The sequence below is a fragment of the Rhinatrema bivittatum genome, chromosome 4, assembly GCF_901001135.1.
Source record: "Rhinatrema bivittatum chromosome 4, aRhiBiv1.1, whole genome shotgun sequence".
Taxonomy (NCBI): domain Eukaryota; kingdom Metazoa; phylum Chordata; class Amphibia; order Gymnophiona; family Rhinatrematidae; genus Rhinatrema; species Rhinatrema bivittatum.
Genome location: NC_042618.1, coordinates 355,547,675 through 355,563,674, shown reverse-complemented (window position 1 = coordinate 355,563,674; position 16,000 = coordinate 355,547,675). Strand labels below are relative to the sequence as shown.

The window sequence follows — 16,000 nt, the reverse complement described above, 5'->3', positions numbered from 1 at the left end:
TCAAATTTGCTCTTTCAAAAAGTACAAAAACTAGGGGACATGTAATGAAGTTACTGAGTAGTACATTTAAAACAAATAGGAGAAAATAATTTTTTTATTCAATGCATAAATAATCTGTGGACTTTATTACAAGAGGATGTGGTGAAAGATGTTAAAGTACCTAGGTTTTAAAAAAGGTTTGGACAAGGTCGTGGAAGAAAAGTCCATAAATCATTATTAAGGAGGGCTTGGGAAAATTCACTGCTTACCTTTGGAATAAGTAGCATGGAATATATCAACCTTTTGAGATTCTGCCAGGTACTTGTGACCTGAATTGGCCATTGTTGGAAACAGGATACTGGGCTTGATGGACCTTTGGTCTGATCCAGTATGGCAAATCTTATGTTCTTATGAGATAAATCTCCAGTGTATGCAAATTTATTTCATGCATATATTCATTGTGGATATCCTGAAACCCAAAATGAGTGTGGGAGTACTAATGCAGTAATTACTGTTACCCTGTTCTCACCAGTGAATAGGGTTCTCTGTAAACACCAGGGTGAATGAGCCATAATGAGTGGATGATTTCATTTGACGCCAACATGGACCCAGCTGTCAGAGCTTGGTCAGGACTTTACCAAGCATGCATGGGAGTTCCCACAGTCTCATGCTGCCTTGTGAGCCCTTCAGTCTCTTCCAGTGCTTAAGCTTTAGCGAGGTAATTGATTATGGCTAATTCATCCTGCTGTCTACAAAGAACCCTGTTTTCTGGTGAGCAAACATACTTTCTCCATCAACAAGCAGTCATGAATTAGCCATAATGCTTGGGAAGCTCCAAGCTGAGAGTTGCATTGTGGAGCAATCGCTTAAGTCAATCTGGTCCCACCAGGTGAACTACTGGGTGAACAGGTTGCGCAGAACTGCCTGTTTAAAGTTACTGTCTCCTCAGGACAGGCTGTCCAGGCAGTGGTGGGATGCGAAGGTGTGCACAGATGATCAAGTAGCAGCTTTGCAAATAAATGCCTTCAATAGGAAGTGGCCCTGAGATGAGCCTCTGAAGTCACCATGATTCTCACTTAATGAGCCTTGACAGAGATTGTAAGCCAGCCAGCACATAAGTGTGCTATACAATCTGTGCTAGCCAATTGGACAGAATTAATTTGGCAATTGCTATTCCCAGTTGATAAACTTGAAATTGAGGTTGAGTCCTCTCTAAGAAGTATACCAGGACTCCCTTGCAGTCCAAAGAGTGAAGAGCCCATTCTCCTTTGTGCGCATGTGGTTTTGGAAAGAATGTAAGTAGCACAATAGCTTGATTAAAGTGAAATGCAGACACCACTTTCAGAAGGAACTTGAGGTGAGTTTGTTGAAGCACCCTATTATGACGATATAGTGAATATGAAACCAAAGCCTGTAGTTCACTTGCTCTTCATGCCAAAATGATAGCCACGAGAAAAAACACTTTCCAGGTGGGAAACATCAAGTCTACTGCTTCGAAATGTTTGAAAGGAGGGTTCATGAGCTGAGCTAGGACTACATTGAGGTCCCAAAGCACTGGAGGTTTGCAAAGCAGAGGTTTTGAGTGCCATAGTCCTATTATGAAGTATGATACCAAGGACTAGATAGAGATGAGAGCCCCGTCCATCTGCCGGTGATAAGCCATAATGGCACGGAGATGAACTTTGAAGAGGTGCTAAGGCCTGAGAATAAGAGGCAGGACAGACACTGAAGCAAGTCCTTTGACCAAAGGAGAAGCGATCCAGCAGACTGCCCCTCAACCAAGATGAGATCCTCTTCTATGTGAATCCATAGCGTCTTCTGTTTGAAGGTTTCCTGGTGGAAATCAGAACATCCTCTGCCTCCTTGGGAAGGAATAAGGAAGAGACTTCTGCATATTCAACATCCATGCCATGAGCGCTAGTGATGATAGGTTCAAAAGGCAGCGCCTGCCTTTTGTTCTCAATGGAACAGGAGGCGAATTTGCAGATTGTTAAGAAGTTTACTACAATTGCCATGGCCAGTCTGATGCTATAAGGATCACCTGGACAGGCCTAGTGATTAGAGGAATTGGGTATGCATTGAGTAGACTGATGCTCCAGTCTAGTATAAACTGTGGTGAGCTGATCTGTGTCTGCTCAGATGCATGGAAATAGAACTTCTCGACTTTCCTGTTGTCTTCTGAGGCAAACGGATTCATCACCATCCTTCTACAGTGACTAAACAAGTTATCTGTGATTCCCTGATCCATGAACCACTCATGTGGATGTAATACTCTGTTGAGATAGTCCACCAAATGTTCTGGATCTCCAGAAGCTAAGCTGCCTGGAGATGGATACTATGATGTCCTACGCATGACCAGATTCAGACAGCCTCCTGGCAGAAAGTATAAGAGTCTGTACTTTTCTGTTTGTTTATGTAGAACATGGCCACCTGGTTGTCTGTCTGGAGCAAGATTCTCTTTCCTGAAACAAAGTGAAAGCCCTTAAAGCATAGTGGATAGCTCACAACTCTAGGTTGATTTATAGATAGATGATTGTCCTCTAGGGACCACAAACCTCGGGTCTACTCCACACTGGTGTATGCCCCCCACCCCTTGGAGTCATTGGTAAACAGTCACTTGATGCACTGGAATGCACAGTGAGAGACTCACCTTTAAACTTCTGGATTTATCCACCATTGCAAGGATGTTGTCATGCTGGGAATTACAGAGATTTGGTGGGATAACGTCTGACAGAACTGATCCAATTGGCTTTGGAAGCCCTACATGTGCAGATGAGTTAGAGGAATCACATGCATTGCAATAACCACGTGTTGGAGAAGGACCAGGACTAACCTTGCTGACGCTCAGACTCTTCCAATTCGTGAAGGGTCTCCTCTGGAGGAGGAGACTCAACCACCTCGTAGTGAGGACTTACTTCCAGTGCTGGTTGAGGAGAGGTATGCACCGGTGCAGGACTTTGGACAGCCTCATTATCCTCCATCATGGACAAGAGAGGTTCTAATCTCCCTCTCTGGTCTTCAGGGCTTAAGGAGGAATAGACATTATTCACTAGCTCTTGTAGTTGGGCTCCCACTAGCTGAAGGATCCTCTCTGCCGGAGCTGGAGGAGAAACAACCTCTTCAGAGACCCTGATCAAATCATCCTCACTGAAGGCTGTCAAAGCTGAGAAGGAACTCAGTACCTCCTGTGGCAGCAGGCAACTCTGAGGTGCTCTGAGCCAGCTACATCAATGAATCCCATGGAATGATGCTAGCAGTACCTCCTTCCAAACCATAGCACCAGCAGCAGAACTCTTGAGCTTATGTGCTAAGATGCTATGCTCTGACACTATTGACAGTGCATTGGCATGCTGTGCTGAGTATATAAACTGCATCCTGGAATGCAAGCTCTGTGCTGATGGACACAAACAGTGCTCTGGTTGATGTCAGGTTTGAGAAAAATAAATGACTTGGTGCCATGAGGATATTTCACACCATGAAGGATGATGGAACTCAAGCTGATGAGGCTTTGTCCCCTCACTGTCGAGGAGGGGCCCACTGTGATGGATCCCTGTGCTGATAGCACTAGTCTTCTCATTAGCTCCAAGGGATATGGCTCTGAAGGGAGTCCATCATGCCATTTAGGTGGTCTTCTCAGATGCCACACCCGGTGCTACAGGCTTCTGTGCTATGCTCAACCCCTGACCTGAAATGGATCCCTCACTGGGGTGAGGGGAGAGTTTTTCCATGTTTGTGAGAAGCAAGAGGGGGATGGATGCCATCTTGATTTCCTGTGCCGAAAATCTGATGCCACATTTCTTCTGGACAAGGAGTGGCTCTGCTGCTTAGTCTTGCACCATGGCTTCAGGCTTTTACCTGCTGGTACCTTCCTTAGGGGCCTCCATCTTTCAGGCATGATGTTGCTGTCCTGTACGGGACATCAGACTACAGCTTAGCAATTGGAGGAGTCCTGGTCCGGGACCAGGCAGCCATAACAGACATAGTAGGTATCCGTAATGGATATCTGTACCCACAGATGCAGGCCTTGAAGCCAATGACTGCAGGCTTCTTGGCCTTTTCAATATTTGTTTAACTTTCTTTTATTCTTTTTTAAAGAATGTAAAAGTTCTGTTTGAAGTGCTTCTGAGGCAGTAGCAAATACATTTTGAAGAAGCAATAAGGCAGTAAAATAGCATGAAGGCCAAAAAAACAAAAAATTGCAAGAGAGTGAGACTAGGACATGTTCATACTGTGACAAAGACTTGAGGGGCTTATGAGGCAGTGTGAATGTGTGGGAACTCCTGTCTTTACTGAGTTCTGAGAGCTGAGTCAGCGCAGTCTGATGATATCTCCCATGTATTTATGGCTAATTCATGCCTGCTTGTCGTCAGAGAAAAAGCTTTTAGTCTTGCTGGTTTTCCCTGTCTACAGTATCTTTTCAGCTGATAAAAGCACAAGGTTCTTGGGTCACACACTCAAATATTTTTCATGTATTTTTTTTAGGTTGACGACGACTTTGTACCTCAGGATTATCGCCTCCAGTACCGTAAAAGCACTTCTAATCACTTTGAAGACGTATACGTTGGCTCTGAAACTGAATTCATAGTGTTACATATTGACCCTCACGTAGATTATCAATTTCGTGTATGCGCCCGTGGAGATGGCCGGCAGGAGTGGAGTCCTTGGAGCATTCCTCAGCTGGCGCATACCACCTTGGTTCCTCATGGTACGTGCTAAGCTTTGGAAGCCAACTACAGCGCTTGTCTTAAATTCTGTTTTGAAGCTGTGCCAGCATCCAGCTTGGTTTTGTGCTGTAAAATTTCTGATAAATGTCAGGGCGAGAGCTGCTGCTTTGTAATATGGAACAGAATAGGCGTGGCCTACAACTCAGAAGTCCTGGGACATGAATTCAAGACTTCCATCTGCCACATTCTGTAAGACCTTGGGAAGTTCTTAGACCTGTTTTTGTATTGTCCTAGCCTTTGCTATCTGGTTTGGGTTTGTAGTGATATTGCGGAATATCAAATACATACATTTTTTCCCTTTAGGATTCTGAGATCTGTATTCCTGGTCAACACATTCTAGGTTAAAATACCCGGACCTTTAAAATATAGGAAATGCAGCAGCCTTGAGGCTGTCAAAAGAACTGTGTCCATTTTTGTAGTGCAGTGGTTCTCAACCAAGTCCTTGGGACACACTTATCCTGAAAATCTGACTGCCTGTCTACAATGAATATGTCTGTGATAGATTTGCATACCCTACCCTCAGTGAATGCACATCTTATCTCATGCATATTCATTGTGGATATCCCGAAAACATGACTGGCTAGGTATGTCCTGAGGACTAGGTTGAGAATCCCTGCTGTAGTGCTTTATCTATATAGAGGTGGGCAACTCTGGTTCTCGAGGGCCGCAAACTGGATATCCCTAATGAATATGCATGAGAGAGTTGCATGCACACTGCCTCAGTAGTATGCAAATAACTAATGAATATGCATAAAATATATCTTAAAAACCAGACCAGTTTGTGGCCCTCAAAGACCAGAATTGTCCACTCTTGATGTATAAGGTCTCTACATCATACCACTGCCTGCTAGGGGTCAGAGAAGACATCCAAACACCTCTGCCCCATTTCCTGTATAATTCTTTTTCCTTAGGACCAGCAGCCTGCATGTTCTCGAGCCACAAATCAATGCATATTTATGCTGTTCTTTTAAGTACTGGCATGACTTTCAAAAACTGGTCAAGAAATTACCCAAGATGATCTCTATACTTTTGCGGTTAATGTGGATCTATTCAGGCCAGAGCAGACCAGCATACATGTGACTGGACTACAAGGGAAAATCCAGTAACACTTAACAGTCTTTTGTAAAATTGAATGCGTTTGTTTAGTAGAGTGAGGTACTGCTGTGATCGTTACAGTCTACAGAAGGGTAAGCTATACTAGTTTCCAAGGAGGATACTAAGGTTCCCTTTGCTTACTTCTTCCAGCTTTTCTCTTTTTGAGCTTAATTAGGCACATTCCAATTTTTATACCTGCAAAAGAATAGGTAAGGGGCTTCTTATCTGTTCAGAGGAGACATGCTGATGCTAAAAGCTGGATGAACTTTAAATGCTATGAAATGGGAGCCCTAAAATAGCCCTACTGACTTTTGTATACACAATTTTACTTATGGAGCCCTCCTGTGAACCTGATCATTCCTGTTCAGATCTGTCTTTATTGTGTGGCATATAACTGTCTTCAGTAGTCTGCTGTGGTGACATTTATCTGACGTCCAGACATGAGGTTTCCTGTAGTTTCTTCTGTTCCTTCAGTATGTGAACTGGATTTTAAGAAGCACCCAGGTTATTATTTTTATTTTTTATTTTTTTTTTAAGAATGGATACCTGGCTTGGAAGGATACAGCCTGAGCAGCCGAAGAAACATAGCACTTAGAAATGATTCTCCCTGCTGTGGCGTTCTCTACTCCAAAGCTCCCACGTACTTCTGTGGGCAGACCTTAACATTCAGGCAAGTACTCAAAGCATGACACATGCATGATTCAGAGCAGTTGACTTCATGCTCCTGTTTCAGTGCATACTGTAACTTTATCCAGCCTCCTACACCAGTACTTAAAGCTCCTGTACACATCTTGGATTTTCTGTATTTCCAATAAGTTTATGTTTTGCATTTAGATCTGAACTCATGTGGATTTGTGGCTGGCTTTAAGTAACAGCTGGCCTGTTCATTTTGCTAGAGTAGTTTTGCGGTGTTGCACCCTGCTGTTTTAAGATGAAAGGGGCTTTTAAGAGTGTGGTATGGATGAAGGGATGGAGCGAGACTCTCACAGCAGAACAATACTTAGTTCTGCTGCAATGGATGCTGTACCCATTTTTAAATTCTTGTTGCAGAAAGTGACCCAATCATGTGCCTATAATTCCAAAAAGACCACAACTATCCTGTAGCACCCAATTTGAGGAAGGGAGTAGCAACTCAACAGGAAATGAATCAAAACAGCTAGAATCCCAATGTATAAGACTCAATACTAGTGTAGATACACAGCGTGATATTATTCATCAGCAGACCTCATACAAGGCATACATATTTGATGCTAGTTAGCATAGTAGCATAAGTATACCGATATTATAATCATAGGTCATATAGTGTCCATCAAAAAATTTTTTTTAAATTTTTCTTATGCACAAGTGAGACATTAAAATGGCCCATTGGCCCATCAAAAGTTATGTAGCATTGCAAAATTAGCACTTAGCTTTTTTGTTATCGAGGACATAGCAGAGACATGGACGTGAGGACATGCACAGCGTCAAGCGTCAGCGTCAATTTGTTTGATGGACACTATATGACCTATGATTATAATATCGGTATACTTAGGCTACTATGCTAACTAGCATCAAATATGTATGCCTTGTATGAGGTCTGCTGATGAATAATATCACGCTGTGTATCTACACTAGTATTGAGTCTTATACGTTGGGATTCTAGCTGTTTTGATTCAATTCATTATAATTCCAAAAAGCCATACAAGACCTATATAGATTCTCATCTTGCTCACACAGATATGGATTTCATTCTTAACCTGCCATTGGTACAACAAAAGGAGCAGGATTGTGGTTTTTGGCACTAAGGTTTAGTAGCAAGGTTTTATGAAGCTGAAAGTGAGCATGTCATCTGATACCTGGTTTAGCACACTGAAACATGCAGAGAACAGGCATGACAGCTATCTGGACTATTTTGGTCTCTTTCATAGTATTGTCTCTACCCAATTCATTTGCTTTTAAGTACAGTAAAAACCCAGTTATCCAGCATGCATGGGGCATAGTCCATGCAGGTTATCTGAGTACTTTCCATGAAAGGAAAATTGTCCACATTTTTTCCAAACTTTATATAGTATTTACAGTGCTTTATAACAGTCTCATGTATTGCTTGGCTTTATTACCTGCGTTTTTTAATATAAAAATTCACTCAAAACAGTTTACAGAAAATTAGAATAGCAATATGTTAGCAGAGGTCATTTGCAGTTTTACAATAAGAAAAAAGTGTATATCGGGTTAGAATAGCATCAAAAATCAATTTACAACATTTACAAATAAAAAGTATACCTTAGGACTAATTTTAGATAGATCAACAAACTGACTAAGTTTTAGCAGCAGCATAGCAAAACTTCTAGTGAATATACTGTAAAAGTCAATAAGAATAAAAAGAACAGAGAGTCTTGATTGCATAAATCTTCACACCACATGTCATAGCAAACCCAGGTTAGCTCTGGTTCAAAATAAATTGTCTTAACAAACCCTATAATAAGTTAAGTAGAGCCCTCCTGTGTCCAGTTACAATAGATGAGCTGATTTGAATCCTCCCGGATAAAGCATCAAGCTTTTTCTGTTGTATGAAGTGAATTTGAAGCAAAGGTCAAAATATGCTTAACAAGAAGGTGAGGAAAGAGCTCCAGGATAACATTCAGCCGGTACAGATTGGAGAAAGGCTATAAGAAAACCTCAGAGTGTTTGAATATGCCTTGGGGCACTGTCAGGTCCATCATGTAAAGTGAAGACAGCTTCGCAGCATCACCAGGACACTGCCATGCACAGGCTGTCCCTCAGGTCAGTAGCTGTGGGATAAGGAAACTGCTGCAGGTCATCACTGTGAGGACTAAGATTACTTGACAAGAACTAGAGCGGTCTCTGGCTGAGACTAGGGAAAACGTTGACTGTTCAACAAGTTCAAGATTACCACACAAACATGACCTATATGGGAGGGTGGTAAAAAGGAAGCCACTGCTGAAGGAAAGCCATATAATATGCCACATAGTGTTTGTAAAGAGCACTTTGGGTATACTGCATGCTTGGTGGAACTTTCTGGTCATCGTGTACGGCATAAAACAACACAGCACATCATCCTGCTAACCCCATCCTTACGCTAAAGCATGGTGGTGGCAGCATTGAGTTGTGGGGATACTCTGCAGCAGCAGAGGACCGGAAGGCTTGAGAAGATCTAGGGAAAGATGGAACATGATGCAAAGTACAGGCGAATCCTGGAGGAAATCCTGCGCCAGTCTGCCATAGAACTGCCACGATGAAGAAGATTCACCTTTCAGCAGGACAATGATCCTAAGCACAAATCAAAAGCAATAATACAATAACTCAGCAAGAAGAAAGTGAATGTCCTTGAATGGCCCAATCAAAGCCTAGACCTGAATCCAGTAGAATATCTGTGGCAAGACTTGAAGGCTGCAATGCACAGACAATCCCCAGCCAACTAAAAGAACTTGTGCCCGTCTGCCAAGAATGGGCAAAAACTGAAGCATGCCACTATGAAAAGTTGGTAGTCTAAATGACCAATGGCTGTTATTGCTGCAAAAAGGGCTTCCATCAAGTATTGAAGGCAAGGGGTGTGAAGACTTAAACAATCAAGACCTTTTTTTTTTATTCTTAATTACTTTTGGATTATTTCTGTAATTTTTTTCATGATGAAAGTGTAGAATATGTTGTATAGCTCAGTGAAACAAACTCCTGTGCTAATGCATTTTGATTTGTATTTTTTTTTTTGACAATAGGAAAAATAAAGAAGGGTATGAAGACTTTTACAAGGCACTGTATTTACTGAAATTCAACCACTAATGGTATACACACTCGCTGATCACTGAATAGTCATTCTTTCATTAGGGAATATACCCACTCCTTCCATGTCCCCCTACACTCTGCTCACACTCTTTTATTGTTTCAATATTGATATCGATGATAATAGCTGATGTTGATTGTGTTGAAATGCCTTGATACTTGACACAAGCTCTTTTAAGCATTTGCAGATGTCTGTCTGCAAATCAGTTGTCTTTTTTTTTCAGGAAATTGTTGCAAACAATATCTCCTCTTGAGCAGAATAAAAAGGTTGCTGCTCAGCAAATTTCAAGAATATTTCAAGGTATAGAGCAGCAGTAGCCCAGGCCACTTAGTTTCTTTAATGTGATTCATAATCTTCAGTCTACAAGTGCAGTGGATATCTGTGGATGCACAACCTTTTGTCTGTTAACATCAACAAGGATTGGTATAACAACAAAGTTTTGATCAATGATAACCCACTTTTCAAAGTCAATTTAGTGACAGGGTTTGTTGAGTCAGTCTTTTAAAGGACATCAAAAATCTCACTGAATTTTTTTTTCTTGCATGCTGAAACCTTCAAATTTCTTCTGCATCATAAGATCCTTCTGTAAAAATCACTGCTTTCTACAGTTTTCTCCAAGCCTTCTATGAAGTGTTATTTTTTTAAAGAAGACCAGGCACATATCTCTAGATGCTTAATTATGTTCAACTTCTGCATGATAATAAATACAGAAAATTATTCTTACCTGATTTCCTTTCCTTGAATCCAGCCAGACCACTCCTGATGTATGTTATGCCCACCAACAAGCAGATGGAGACAGAAATGAATAGGTTTGCTGACATCACCCTATACAGGCTCCAGTGCTGACCTCAGCCTGCCAGGATCCTGTAACATGCTAAGATTATCACACTAAAACAATCTCCCTTCCCCCAACTAGGGTACTTCCAAGAGAGAAAGATAAACATAACCAATATAACATGAATTAGGAGAAATGTACCAGATTAATAATCGCCTTACCTTCCCATACTGAAGGTTTGATGAACTTATCCCTTCTGAAAACACCCTTTTATGGCCATTAGTTTTAATGCCGAGAAGGCTTTCGACAGGGTTGAGTGGTCTTATTTGCTTCAAACACTTCAGATCATGGGGTTTGAAGGCTTATTTTTAAGTGTGATTCGTCTTTTATATTCGAACCCGGAAGCGATTATACTAGCCAATGGCTCACATTCTGAAGTCTTCAATATTTCTCGAGGTACGCGACAAGGATGCCCGCTATCCCCATTACTATTTATCCTACACTTGGAGCCTTTACTCTTAGCTATACAACTTACAAAGGAAATACGGGGTGTCCGTTTTTGTTCCACTCTATTCAAGTATGCTGCGTTCGCGGATGATATCTTGGTCTTCCTTACCGATCCCGTCTCTTCCCTACGATGTCTCTTACAACTTATAGGGACGTTTGAAACGTTTTCAGGTTTACGTCTCAACCTGGGAAAATCAAAGGCCCTAGCCTGTCCGGTAGAGCTACAACAGGAGTGGGGGGAGGACTTTCCCTTACAGTGGGCAGTGGACTCTTTTACATACCTAGGTCCCCCCAGGGACTTTTGGCCAGCTTGGGGGGGCCTCCTGACCCCCACAAGACTTGCCAAAAGTCCAGCGGAGGTCCGGGAGCAACCTCCTGCACTTGGGCCGTATTGCCAGTATTCAAAATGGCGCCGGCTCTAGCCTTTGCCCTCATTATGTCACAGGGGCAAAGGCTAGCGCCGGCGCCATTTTGAGTACTGGTAGCCACTAGCCTTTGCCCTCACTATGTCACCGACCGTCAGCCCCTGTGATATAGTGAGGGCAAAGGTAGCGCTTGCGCCATTTTGAATATTGGCAATTTACCGTAATTTACAAATCCCCTGTAGCTTGGTCCAACCATGTCGACAGGCTTGGCAGTGGATCAGGGCGCAGGGAGGCATGACTGGACTAGTCTCTCTCTTAATGCCATTGCTGGGTAATTGGGATTTCCTTCCAGGGCGTGAAACTTACATTATTTTTGACGCCTGGCAACAAAAAGGACTTCCATTTATCTTTCAATTTTACTCCGAAGAAACACCGCTAGTGAGAGACGTTGCATCGTTGGCGACAGTTTACGAATTACCTGCTAAGCACTTTTTTGCATACCTACAAACGCGCCATTATCTGTCAAGTTTCAGATGGACAGAGGAAACGTATCGGCGGGAACGTCAATTCGCCCAGCGCTTCTTTGATGTTGCCTTGAAGCAAAACTGAATTAAAGGCTTGTGCGAGGTGGGTAAGACATATCGATCACCTCGGCATATTACATATCTGGTGCAATATTGGACAGAGATGGGGACCACGGACGTCTCCACCGCAAAGTTTGCCAGATTTATCTCTCCAAGAATTACAATTTAAAATCTTACACCATATTCTTTGTGACTATGTACGTCATTACCAAATGGGGAGGCTAGCATCGCCAATATGCATTAAATGTAATCAGAGAGGAACTTTGGCCCATCGGTTGTTCACATGCCCTCAGTTGGTGGGTTTTGGAATGAAGTGCTGGCAGTTGTTGCTCAAAGTACGCGCACTACTATTGGCAGGACTGGCAGACTCCTTTTGTCGGGACTGCACGGCACTATGCCAGTCTATCAGGCTTCTCTGGACAGGTTTGGCCATACTGCAATATTACTGGCTTGCTGTACGATCTTGGCGGACTGGATAGCGCCGGGTATACTCCCCACAAGGGCATGGTACTATAGGCTTGCCTCCTCTATGCAAATGGAGAGATTAGCCTCACTGAATAGCCTGAGGACGATGGATCCGGACTATAGACTCTGTTGGGCTACTTGTTTTACCCTACTACCAATGGATATCCAAACTCACCTGCTTGCTATGGGATATCACCCATCATGGAAGTGATTTGACCATGCCAACTCACTGTTGCAGAGACTGGGACACTGTCAGTTGTGCTCAGCAAAGGGTGTTGAAAGGAGGAATCCCAGAACAAACCTCACTGTTCAACAATATTAACTTAACGAAAGAGTATGTATTACTGTTTTACTGCGACACTCTCCTAGGGGTTGGGGGGGGGGGGGGTTTGGAAGAGTGAGAGATGTGTGACGTATGGGGCGAGTGGAATGAGTGAATGATAGTGATGACTCTGTCTGGTGGACTGCGTCCACTGACTTTGAAATGGAGTTGGGCAGTGCGCCTGGTAATTTGACGGACGTACGGCGGGGGGTGCGTTCTGGCATTACTCTTTTGTAAATATGTTGCATTGTATTGGGTACCTCCTCATGGTTTTTGATGGTTGTGCTGCCTATACTCTTCAATAAAAATGATTTTGACAAAAAAAACAAAACATATAGGGGAATCATCAAAAAGGGGGAAAGAGCAGCACAGTACTTTAGAAAATGGCAAAGTGGCTTACGGGATTGGCAGGAGTTCTGTAATGCAATGTAAGAGAAGGAAGAACACCTCAAAGTTTAGAAAGCGGAGGCTGCCCAACAATAGTATCATGAACATTTGTTGGCATCATGAGAGGCAAAATTGTACCAAAAGTGGCATCAGGACCCTGAGGCAACATGAAGGGGGAATGGAGCAAAAAGTGTGACAGAAAAAATCCCAAGGTACAGATAAAAGGACCAAGAATCAGAAAGAGTGGTATCAAGATAAAGATTTCAAAAGCATGGGAGAGGTGCACAGCAGCATCCCAGATTGGCAAGAAATCCTCAAAGTGTAAGAGCTAGAGTATGCCAGGAAGATACAGGCAGAAAGAAGTTAAGAATGTCAAGGTGTAAAATCTGCGCATGGCAGCAAGGCTGAGCAGCACAAGGATCTGAAGGTGTAGGATGAGTAACACAGCATTAAGGCAGAATGGCATGGTAGATACCAGTCATTCCATAGGAGCACGCAGACAACCATAGAGAGGGCAGATGACTCTTCCTGTCAAAGTACGGCTGCATGTGGCTGATCCACCAGTCCAGTAGGATATATTTATGTCATGGAGTAAGCCAAACACATCATATATAGGTAATAGGTAGATACCCAAATGCGCAGTACATAGGAACTGCTAATGGGCCATGAAATCAGTTACAGCTCATGAAGCGGTGCCACAAGTGTGCAAAAGAATGGATAGCCATGGAAAGAGCAAGAAATGGCAAGAAGGTGAATACCATAGGTGAAGAATAGTCTTAAAATCCTGAGGAGTGTTTCAGTAAGTTTGCAATGCATCTATGGCTAGGGCCTCAGTGTTAATGGTTTGAACATGGCATGTTGTAGCTGTAAGTGACAAGCCTCAGTGGTTAGGGTTTGAACATGGCATGCCCTAGCTGCTGTAAGTGACAGGCCTCATTGTTAATGTTGGAACATGGCATGCCATAGCTGCGACAGGCCTCATTGGCAATGGTTGGAACATGGCATGCCATAGCTGCTGTGACAGGCCGCATTGCTAATGGTTGGAATATGGCATGCCGTTGCTGTTTGACATGCCTCACTGGTAATGATTGGAACATGGCAAGCCATAGCTGTAAGCGACAGGCCTTATTGGCAATGGTGGGTAAATGGCATGCCGTAGTTTGACAAGCCTTGTTGGTAATGGTTGGTACATGGCATTCCATATCTGTATGTGACAGGCCTCATTGGCAAGAGTTAGAACATGGCATGCCGTAGCTGCTGTGATAGGCTTCCTTGGCAGGAATATGGCATGCCCTAGCTGCTGTGACAGGTCTTATTGACAAAAGTTGGAACAAGGCACACCTTAGCTGCAATAAGTGACAGGCCTCATTGTTAATGGTTAGACCACGGCATGCTGTAGTTGTAAATGAGAGGCCTCATTGGTAATGGTTGGAAAATGGCATGCCATTCCTGTAAGTGACAGGCCTCAGTATTAATGTTTGGAACATGGCATACCGAAGCTGCTCTAATTGACAGGCCTCATTGGAACATGGCATGCCGTAGCTGTGAGTGACAGGCCTTATTGTTAATGACTGGAACATGGCATACTGTAGTTGTAAGTGAGAGGCCTAATTGGTAATTAAAACCCTCAAATACTGGGAAAACTGCCTACAAGAGATCAACCAACTCCTCGCTAACCTAAACCTGATTCTAAACTCGGCCAAAACAGAACTCCTCCTCATCTCCCCTGAAAATAGCAACTCCCCACACTCTGCAACAGTTAACACCATTGCTACACATGCAAGAGACCTAGGGGTAGTAATAGACAAACACCTGAACCTAAAAGCATTTATAAACAATACAACCAGGAACTGCTTCTACAAGCTGCAGGTAATCAAGAGAATGAAACCACTACTACACTTTCATGACTTCAGAACAGTCTTGCAATCAGTAATTTTCTCCAAGATGGACTACTGCAATTCAATATTGCTAGGTCTCCCAGCCTCATACATAAAACCACTTCAGATGCTACAGAACGCGGCAGCCAGAATTCTGACAAATTCCAGAAGAAGAGACCACATCTCGCCAATTCTATCTAATCTTCACTGGCTGCCAATACACTACAGAATCCTACACAAGTCCATCACCATCATCCACAAATCCATCCACTCACAGGCCCCTCTCAACCTCCAAATCCCCCTCAGAATGCACTCATCATCCAGACCTATCAGAGACGCCTACAAAGGCTCCCTGACCGTTCCTCCAACTAAATCTACACTCCATAAGGCACTCAGAGACCGGGCCTTTTCTACAGCGGGCCCCTCTCTTTGGAATACCTTACCACCGGACCTTAGACTTGAACCCTGCTTACCAACATTCAAAAAAAAACTTAAGACTTGGCTATTCAGGCAAGCCTTTCCGGAGTCAAATATCCATTGAGAGACCTCACTGCACAATGTTAATATCCATAAAGAGACATCACTGCACAATGTAAATAAGTTACCTCTGTAAATTTTTACGCTACTATCCTTATTTCCTTCCTCTCCCAGTTCTACAACCTTGTTTTATTGTAACTTTTGCTTCCGTTGCACTTGTTAAAAGAACAGTTTTTGCACCCCCTGTTATATGTAAACCGGCATGATATGATCTTATCATGAATGCCGGTATAGAAAAACCTTAAATAAAAATAAATAAAAAATAAATAATGGTTGGAAAATGGCATGCCATATCTGTAAGTGATAGGCCTCAGTATTAATGTTTGGAACATGGCATGCCAAAGCTGCTCTAATTGACAGGCCTCATTGGTTCTCCTCTGACCTCACACATGAGTCATAGGCATCAGGGCAGATTGCTACAGAAACTCCCACTTGACCTGCCCAGCCTCAGACTATCTTTTTAATACAGCCAATGCTTTACAATAGGGAAACATTAACGAATGAAACGAATGATGTTTCATTCATGGGACTTGCTCATACGTTTTCGGGGGCAAACGAATATAGTATACTTCTCACGGATAGGTCATTCATTTTAAATGAATGCA

At 42.9% G+C, this 16,000-nt stretch overlaps 1 protein-coding gene across 1 annotated transcript in view; it reads left to right on the top strand.

Annotated features, from left to right (window-relative positions):
• CRLF3 (cytokine receptor like factor 3) overlaps positions 1–16,000 on the top strand; it is a 75,111-nt gene that overhangs the window by 51,344 nt on the left and 7,767 nt on the right. The window contains exons 5-6 of the mRNA XM_029600712.1: positions 4,462–4,684; positions 6,336–6,468. Coding sequence (XP_029456572.1) covers positions 4,462–4,684; positions 6,336–6,468 — 356 coding nt within the window. The remainder of the gene's footprint in view (positions 1–4,461; positions 4,685–6,335; positions 6,469–16,000) is intronic.